A 10,060-nucleotide genomic window follows, 5' to 3' on the forward strand; every position below is an offset into this window, starting at 1 on the left:
GTACTAAAATATTTACATACACTAAACTGTAATTATAATATTGTTTTATGTCACAGGACGTTGTGAAAGAATTAGTTGACCCTGAAATAGATACACCTGTTAAAGAAGATGAAGAAGAAAGTAAGGAGAATGAGAAACTTGAGAAGAAACAGGAAGAAGAGAAAGCAGAAGTAAGATTATTTAGTATTATTTTTTCTTTCCCTTTATATTTTTAAAGAATTTATATATAGGCTATTGAAAATAGAATAAATTCTTCAACTTCAACAAAATGCCTTTCTTCATACACATGTAACCACATCTGAAGACACACTTATCTCTTAATTTTCCAAGGAAAGGGTGTCCTTTTTCCTTTCTAAATCCAGCCATTTTTTCATTAAATTCATTCATAACTGTACTCCTATTAACTGTAAACAACCTCTCACCCTGGTGCTGTTTCTATATCCCTTCATTGCCAGATTTTTCAAATATTATAGTAGTGTAAACTCTACGTTCCCATGTCTTCCACGCCTGTTCTAAGCTGCCTTTCCCCTGCTCCCAGGCCCATTTCCACATCTCTGTTTCCCTTACCTTGTGTTCACACCTGCTGGGGCATTAGTAGTAATAAAATCCCTTCCTGGAGCCCTTATAATAATAACAAAAATACAGTGAAACCTACCAATAAATGAGTGCTACCGTGAGCTCTATGCTTTGCATGCTATCTCTTGTCTACACAACACAACTTCAAGATTTAGAGATAAGAAAACTGAAGATCAGAAAAGTTGCCTGCCTTACCCAATATCGTATAACTATAAGTAGCAGAATTAACGTTCTGCCAGATAGATCTGGCAGAAGAGCCCATGCTCTTCTACTGCCTTTGGCTTTCAGAACTCATTGCGATCACCTAACACGCTCCATACTGTCTTAATTTACATCCCTGATGTTTCTTTTCTGAGAATAGTTTAAATGTTGGCATGGCCCCACGCTCTGACCTAGGTCCTCTACTCACTGTATATGCAAGGCAACTGAATAAGAATAGTATACAACACCTAAGCCTCTTTGACCAGCATTTTCTGTTTTATTTCTGGTACAGTGCTTGGCATACAGAAGGCACAAAATAAGTGGAAAACATTATTTGGTCACTAAATTCTGTCATACCTTTTAAATCTGTAATGCATTGCCTCCTTTCCTCCTCCTGGGACTTGGATCAGGCCCTTTCCTCTCTATTTTACAAGCTCCTAGTTACCCTTCAAATATCATATTCTCTGTAGAAATTTCCCTGAGTGTCTAGGCAGAAGGGAGGGCCCTTTTCTGGGTGCACACAGCTCTTGAAACACACCTCTATGCTAACGGTGGTCATGTATACCATCATTACTTTATTGCCTATCTCTCCTACTGTAGTGTGAGTTCCTGAGGTCTAGAAGAAATCCTCTTGTTTTTCTCAAAGTTATCTCCCCTTGTCCCTACTTCCCCATCCACACTAATTTGTCACACAGTATTTGCTGTAAGTCTTCAATGATTAAAGCAAATGGAAAATGAAAGCTTCAGACATGGCACCAGGCAACTTGTCATGCCGCTGTACCATACACCAGCCCGCTAACAGGTCCTTGGTATTTCTGTGCCCTAGAAACCTTCAACATCTACAGAGAAGGAAAAACTCGTTCGATTCATTGGAGAAGATGAAAATATTCATTCTAAACCTCTGTTTGGAACAGATATATTTTCTTCCTGGGTATGTATCTGAAACTCAAATAGGAACTTCAAAACTAGAGAAAAATCTAGGAAATTTAACATTATGTAAAAATGATATGGAAATAACATAACTTTGATCCCCTTCAAGAGGACCAGGGGCTTCTAAGTAATATATTTTCCTAATTTTTTTTTTTCTCCCAGTATCATCCCTGGAAAACTCTCATTCCAACAGCACAACAACAAACACTTCTCATTCTCTTCTGTAAACCTCATTTTAAAATCAGCATCTTATCTCTTTACTTAATTTAACAATACCTTGGTCAATATTTGACCAATTTTTAAATATATGAATTCAACAGATTCTATTGAGCACATAATCTCCAACTACAAGAATTATTGGGCAATTGGAAAACTTTAGACAGTGGCTATGGAAACTCAGCAGGAAAACATTTAAAATTCCTCCAGAGAAAGTTCTAGGACCATGATAGAGGTCTTTTTTTTTTTCTTTCATATTTTCACTGCCTTGATATTTATGAAATTCCCTACGGAACTGAAAAATCTTACTGGATTTTGCAACGTTATATGCTTAGTGAAGTAAATTATTAATAAGATCAATATAGATAATTTCCTTGATCTTTAATTTTATTAGGGAAACATGTTTACCCTTCTCTTTATTTTTTTCAACCTTCTTTCCCTATTTCTTTTTGTTGCTACTGCTTCCCCTGCTTCTTCTTTACAGTAACTCTAATCAAATCTACTCATGTCCAACTATAGCATGAATAATTTGGAAGCTGGTATGTTACTTGGCTATAGGCAATCCCTATTCTGTTTTGGTGTCAAGAGTGGCCTTAGTCACCTACTATATACCAATGGATAGTAGAAATAAATATTCTGGAAGCCTTGGTCCAGAACATCCTGAAGTTGAGTATTCACTGTGGGGACTTCCGGTTCACTCATAGCTTGTATTTCCTTTGTTAGAGAGAATCAGCTAATCAGGGTGAATTGGCCCCAAAGTATCTGGAAGCAATGGCTGTCATCGAACACATGCAGGAGAAGTTAATGTAAGTATGAGGCACCACCATGACAGCAAGAAGACAAAGGTTGTGGCCAGGAGGTTTGGCTGAGACATTCACACTTCTTGGCTGACCTTTGGTTCTCTTGCTTCCTTTATTCTCACTAGTGAGATAGGTATCTCCAAATTTTCTGCTACAGTCAGAGAACTACTCTGCTCTAGTAGGAATGTTTGTCCTTACCCACAGTGGAGATGGAGGAAGTCAAAGTATATATGTATAATATGTGGGGTGGAGTGCAGTGTTAAGAGTGATCCAGTTCAGTATGTTTCTAAGGGATGAACTATAGAAATAAATGGAACAGGGAGAAACTACTGTGTGCAAGGAAGAATGTTACCTAACCCCAAAAGTAGGAGGGGCAATATAGTTAAGATGGCCGAGAATGTCGAGAGAGAACCATAGCCATATAGATATATAATGTGCTGTAGTAATTAAGAAGTGCATCTCAAACTGGATTTCTTTCTTTTCTTTTTTTAAATTTATTTTTTAAATTTATTGGGGTGACAATTGTTAGTAAAATTACATAGATTTCAGGTATACAATTCTGTATTACATCATCTATAAATCCCATTGTGTGTTCACCACCCAGAGTCAATTCTCCTTCCATCACCATATATTTGAACCCCCTTACCCTCATTTCCCACCTCCCCACCCCCGTTACCCTCTGGTAACCACTAAACTATTGTCTGTGTCTATGAGTTTCTGCAAACTGGGTTTCTCGATTGTAAAATCTGGTTTAAACAGGTACTGGAAAAGAAGGGAATGAAAAAAGAAAGACTGTGTGTTTCTGGATTTAAAAAAATCTTGTGCTCATGATTTAAAAAAAATCTTGTGCTCAGGATTTTAAAAAAAATCTTGTGCTCAGGATTAAAAAAAAAAAAAAGGAAGGACACGATTGGATTTACTTTGTTGGATCACATCAATGAAGAGAAGCCAACATTAACTACTGAAAAGGAGTTTCTTGGATATTGATGGAGAATTTCAAATACCCAAAAGTCAGATTTCACTAAGAAATGATAAATATGTTGTATTCTCAAATCATAGCATGTGATTTGTTCTCTGATATTACCATCCAGAGTAGCTCCCAGCGCCCCCAGTTCTTGGTTAATTATTGATGTTGCTACCTCCCTTATCCATACCCTTCACCATTAGATAAATTCATTGAATACCACTGCCTTTTTAGGTGAGTTTTTATGTATGAAAGACACTTTTTCAAACCTTTCCATTTTGTTGTGTTTCCCTGTACTTTGTCCACATCAGAGAGGTTGAAAGTAGAGCCAGAATAGCAGAGGAGAAGTTTGATGACGTCAATGAGAAATTTCATTATACTCTTATAAGAAATAAAGAACTGGAGAAAGAACTGGAGGAAACGATGAAATCTAGAGCAAAGACTCCTGAAGGAGGAGGAAGAGAAGAAAATGAAGGAGAAAGAGAAAAAGAAGAAGAAAAAGAAGATGATGAAGAAAAAGGAGAAGAAGAAGAAATCAAGCCAGTAAAAGGTTCCTCAAAATCTCTAAATAAAGGTGAGAATTGCTTTCTCATTTTCCTTTATTTAGGTTGTATTTGTGGAAAAAAAAAAAAAAGCTTGTTTGGGTCACAAATATTTTAGAAAAGTATCAATAAATTTAGTGTGGATCTACTAGTTTGTACTTCTCATAGGAGCACATACATTTAACTATGTATCTATCTTATTCAGACAACTCACAAAAAAGAAAACCAAATGGTTAACAATTATAGACTAGCATACTAACATGAAATACAATTTTTACTTATAAAAATAGCACAGATTTTTTAAAACAGTACAGTGCTGATCAGAAGGGGCAAAGTAGTTAGTTTTACAGATACTACTTGTGGGTAGACAGACAGATAAAAACACTTTCAGAAAATAACTCAAGGGTATGTATGGATATGCCTTAAAAACAGGCATATACTTTGATCTAATAATTCTACTCTTGAGAATCTCATCTGAGGAAATAATCCTAAATACAGAAAAAAAATTAATGCACAAAGATGTTCAGTGTGTCATTGTATATAATAGGACAAAATAGAAATAATCTCTCCAATCATGGAATTTTGTCTATTTTCTTGACACTTGTTGGATTTTCTATGATGAAAATAATCTCCTTTATCCTACAGGAAAAAGCATTTAAATCTTCATTTTTCTTATCTCTAATTAGTGCTATAATTTGCCCTCAAGCAGTTCTCAATATCCCCAACATTGGAGGCTATTTTTTGATTTTTGCTTTTACCTTCAACCTGTGGTCTGTTCCTAGGACAACTCCTGGTACAAAGGGTAGTACTGGGAAGATACCTACTTTCTATTTTTCGCTGTCACCCCTCTTTCCACCTATACCCCCAACAAAGCAGTAAGTTAGCCAGTCTCTCGTAGTCTCTGGCCCCAGGAATGGTGTGTCAACAGTTTTGGGGAAAAGTCTGGGCCCGTTTGCTCTCCTGTTAACTCTGAACTGGTAAAATGTTAATTATTCCTAGTGTGACAGTCCTTTAGCTTTAGGTCTGACTATATGTGCAATAATTGTCATGAATTAAAAACATTTTGTCTTCTCATATAAAATTTTATCCTGATAATTTGAAAACTAGACTTTTTCCTGACTACAGAAAAATCATATACAAATCATACAAAGGGCCTACGTGTTAATCTGGAGAGGTTATTTACCTCAATATAGAATGAGTGACTTTAGTTTTGTCCCTTTCCATAAAAGTATTGGAGATTAGGTTAAATCCAGAACAAAAAATTTTAATAGGTACAGGTAGAGGATAACTACGTACAGTTAATCCTCAACCTGCAAAAAATAACCTGCACAAACATCACCTTTCCCTGCCTTTCAGACACCCATCAAAGTCATTGCCAGGGGTCTCAAAAGTAGAGGAAGAGAAGCTTTGCAGAACTCAGGGGGATTGGCTCCTAAGCAAGGCAGTCCCCATGCCATGCAGGTGACCGCAACATTTTCTCTGGAAAATCCATAAGTTAGACATTCCTTAGGGTTAGCAGGCAGCTCCTTTGAGAGAATGTAGACACCACTGGAGCGATACACAGTGCCATATTTGTACGAGTGTGCAGTGAGATCCCTTTTCTCCTCAGAGTTGTGCAGTGAAGGAATGGAAAATTATGTACGGTAAAAGGAGTCTTGTGGATGCTGAGTAAAACGAAGATCTGGACAGAGTAGGGAGAGATATTTATTTTTTGTTTTAGATCACTGTTTTTCATAATTAGCCAGTCATTGTGCTCTGAGCTGTGAATGAAGAAAGGAATCGAGAGGGTTGTTTTTCAACGGTGAATGTGATCTCAGGGAGGCCCACGATTAGGAGTGGGGAGATAACTTAAAAGCAAGCCCAGGGTGTGAACAGGGTGACCAAATGTGGGATGGAAGCAGCAGCAGCCAGTCAGAGGATGCAAATTGAGAAGTTTGATGTCCTGGAGCAGCCAGGGAGAGCAGGCTTGATGCGGAAGGCCTCCTGGGTCCATCCCAAGGGTGGAGCTTGTGTAGTCTCCTTGTACAGGAGACTGGAGAGACGGACCAGAAGACAGAGCCAGAGTGCAGGGGTGGATCTGGGAGGCTTCTGGATGCTGGCTCTCTTTGAATTTTTTTTCACCAAGTGTGGAGTATGTACAAGATGGAAGGAGGAAATGTTCTTCCTCTTGCTTTTTGCTCCTTGACCACATATCCCCCTTTTCCAGGACCCAGAACTCAGACAATTAACAGACTATACTTGAACGTTGGAAAAATGCATTTTGAATCCCAGTAACCAATTTAGAGTCAAATTTTTGGCACAGAATCTGTTTGTAGCTTAGCACTTACTCAAGAAGAACAGAATTTTGAAAATGCTTTGTAAAGTAAAAAGTCTTTAGTACATATGAGATAGTGTTACTACAACACTCTAATTATTTTTGTCTTTTCAGAGGTACAACGCACCACCAAATCCAGAGCCGGGACTAAATCCAACAGTAAAATCAAACACAAGCAGCATCCATAGGACGCTGGGGATCAATGTGGCTCTCCTACCTGAACTCACCCCAGCTATCTCTGTGCTATTGAGCTGACGTGGCTCAACTGGAGAGACTCCCTTTGTAACAGCTATTAGAAATGCCATGGCATACAACCTAAGAACACTTTCTTTAAAAGTCACAGTGCTGGCTGTAGGGAATCAATGCATTAGTTTATTTCCCAGATTAAAAATAGCATGTGCAAAACTTTGCTAGCCTCTTCAGTTGATTTCCTAACAGATTGGTGAAAAGTGTCTGTTTCTGTCAAGAAAATAATGCTTTTTGAAGACTTTGATCTCTGCAGAGAAGAATAGCAAATAAAAAACATTATTTTTTCATTTTGAGAGGATCCTGATAATGCTCTTAGGTTTCTGCAGCATTTTCAGATTTGTTATGATTTCAGGCATTCTTATGTTTTACCTGTTCTTTACAATAACCCTACAAAGTAGGTGGTTGGGTGGGAGTGGGGGGGCACTGTTATGCCCATTTCTCAGAAGATGAAACTGAGGCCCTAAATGGTTATAAAACTCCCCACGATCACAAAGCTGATTAGTGTCAGAGCCTCCAGCTTGCTGGACCCATGCCTAGATTGTCCGACAATGGCCGTGTACTACCAGGTCATTGCTCAAATGGTTTCCTGCACAGCGACCAGTGTTGCTGAAGAGCCATCCAGAATTCTAATTTTCTGCTTTTATTGCCTCCTTTGTCTGCTCTCTTCATGACCTTGGTTCTTTCCAGGCACTAAAGATGGATTAACCTGCAAAAGTAAGTTGCAAATGATAAATGCAAGTTCTGGGCAGTCACTTAGCAAGAGTCCCTTCCTGCCTCACTTCTCCTGGGTCACTTGCATCTGCTCTTATCTGTCTGGCTCCAAACACATGTGGTGAGATTTCTGCACCCTCTTTGGCTCCACATGTTTGATTTCCTTTGGAGTGATCTCCTAAAATTTTAGACCTTTGGCTGTTTCTTCAGCCTCAGACACTCCCCCAACCCCTGACTCCACAGCCCCAGCCTTATTTAAGCCAAATCCCTGGCCAGCATCAAAGTGAGTGTGAGATGGGTTTCAAAAATGCTAAGTCTACTAGATGACTCTTTAACTCTGGGGAAAGAAAACATGAAATTCTTTAGACAGTTAGCTATGCTCATGGCCCAACTGAAAGCCAAAGCTGAGGCTAGTGGCTCACGCTTACGGTTAACACCTGCTGGGGCATAGCCAGCCCTACCCTTTTGCTTTCCCAAAATAGATTCTTGGATGATTCTAGCAAATGTGGGGGCTTTTTGGTGGGGCTTCAGAATACTTTTTTATTAGTTTTTCAGAATAATTTTTTGTTAATTTCTCACTTCAGGGACCTTAGGAAGTTCGATGAGCAAGCTGTCATCCACCAGGCCTGGCTCTTCAGCCCACACCCACACCTACGCCACGCATGTGGGCACCATGTGATTCTTTCCCAAGAGATCTGGTCCTACACTGACTTGACACAGGTACTTTCTGGCACAAATCAACTGGGCTTTCTTCTTCTTCTTTTTTTTTCTTTTTTTTAAAGATTTTATTGGGGAAGGGGAACAGGACTTTATTGGGGAACAGTGTGTACTTCCAGGACTTTTTCCAAATCAAGTTGTTGTCCTTTCAATCTTAGTTGTGGAGGGTGCTGTTCAGCTTCAAGTTGTTGTCCTTTCAGTCTTAGTTGTGGAGAGCGCAGCTCAGCTCTAGGTCCAGTTGCCGTTGCTAGTTGCACGGGGCGCAGCCCACTATTCCTTGCGGGAGTCGAACCGGCAACCTTGTGGTTGAGAGGATGCGCTCCAACCAACTGAGCCATCCGGGAGCTCAGCGGCAGCTCAGCTCAAGGTGCTGTGTTCAATCTTAGTTGCAGGGGGCAGAGCCCACCACCCCTTGCGGGACTCGAGGGATTGAACTGGCAACCTTGTGGTTGAGAGCCCACTGGCCCATGTGGGAATCGAACTGGCAGCCTTCAGAGTTAGGAGCATGGAGCTCTAACCGCCTGAGCCACCGGGCCGGCCCTGGGCTTTCTTCTTACTCTTGGCCTTTCTTGGCTGGAGATCAATGACTCAGCCATGACCTGGGTAGCCTACAGTTTGCATTTCACTTTCAAAGACTGCTGGGAATTCTACTTGCAGGTCCCAAGGCTCTAGAATGCCATTTTCCCACTTCTGGAATTCCGAGTAAATGTGCTACCTACCAACAAGGTTTTTCTCACAGAAGCAGAGGAGCAAACACATTGACACACAAGCCACAGCTCTAGAGGGCATTGGAAACCTCCTGGTACCAATAGACTCTCCCAAAGAACATTGTGCAGCCAGGAGCAATCTAATGAGGAGGAGCGTCCGTAGCCATCCAGACATAGTCCCCAAGGACGTGGAATGCAGAGGCACTGGCACTGGCAGTATGGTCTGCTGAGCCTCTCAGATGTAGGGGAGTCCGAATGGCCGAGCTCCATCACCCATCATTTCAAGGTCAAAAACCACCAGAATGCAGCAGCTGGGTCTTGAGAGAAGACTTGTGCTGCCGGGACCTTGCAGACAACACCGCCATCAGCTCACCTAGCTTGTCTCTGAGGAATTTGCCTTTGACTATTCACTGTACCCTTTCATCTAGAACACAGTTTCCTGGCAACTTATCCCCATTATTTCCCTCCCATCAAGTCCTCCCACCCCAACAACTGTTTAACACCTAAGATGCCACAGACCATTCAAACAGACCCAGAAGTGCCCTCTGGCAAGCTAATGAGAAATTTAAATGTTGACTAGAGCTGGGCATCAGAGCAGACCAACTGGTGGGAGAAACCATCGGTGCTCCCCAGGTACAGAGGCAAAATCTGCCTTTGACCAAAAGAACCATGCTATACACAATTATTAGTAAAGGTCATAAAAGCCAATATTACATTATTATCTTGAGATTCACTTCTCATTGTTCTGTTTCTGGTTCTGATGATGCCTGAACCAGCATGACCCTACCTCCTCCTCCATTACTCATGCCAACACCTGCCAGCCTGAGATCAGGAGCCATTTATATGGGGTGAAAAGTGGCCAACAACCCTTGATGACTTCTTAACTCCAATACTCAGTACACTGGGATAGATGTGGGCCAACACAGTGGTGATGCAGAAGTCTTGCCACTTCAGGGATGCCCTAATTGCCACTGATCCTATAAATGGGCTGGACCATCTATGACCATGCCCTGGCTGGTCCACAAAAGCAAACTGTAAAACCTAATAGACATTCTAGGAAATCACCCAGGAGTTCCCCCCAACTCTCGTGCTGTCTGTTGCTGCCTCGTAAGTGCTTGCTTTCCTCTCTCTGG

At 40.6% G+C, this 10,060-nt stretch overlaps 1 protein-coding gene across 1 annotated transcript in view; it reads left to right on the top strand.

Annotated features, from left to right (window-relative positions):
- The window catches only part of AXDND1 (axonemal dynein light chain domain containing 1), a 54,070-nt gene extending 47,118 nt beyond the window's left edge, over positions 1-6,952 (top strand). Inside the window, exons 21-25 of the mRNA XM_074322234.1 lie at positions 57-170; positions 1,604-1,708; positions 2,647-2,729; positions 3,999-4,261; positions 6,658-6,952. Coding sequence (XP_074178335.1) covers positions 57-170; positions 1,604-1,708; positions 2,647-2,729; positions 3,999-4,261; positions 6,658-6,731 — 639 coding nt within the window. The 3' untranslated portion in view covers positions 6,732-6,952. The remainder of the gene's footprint in view (positions 1-56; positions 171-1,603; positions 1,709-2,646; positions 2,730-3,998; positions 4,262-6,657) is intronic.
- The last annotated feature ends 3,108 nt before the right edge of the window (positions 6,953-10,060 follow it).

The sequence above is a fragment of the Rhinolophus sinicus genome, linkage group LG17 (genome assembly GCF_036562045.2).
Source record: "Rhinolophus sinicus isolate RSC01 linkage group LG17, ASM3656204v1, whole genome shotgun sequence".
Classification (NCBI taxonomy): Eukaryota; Metazoa; Chordata; class Mammalia; order Chiroptera; family Rhinolophidae; genus Rhinolophus; species Rhinolophus sinicus.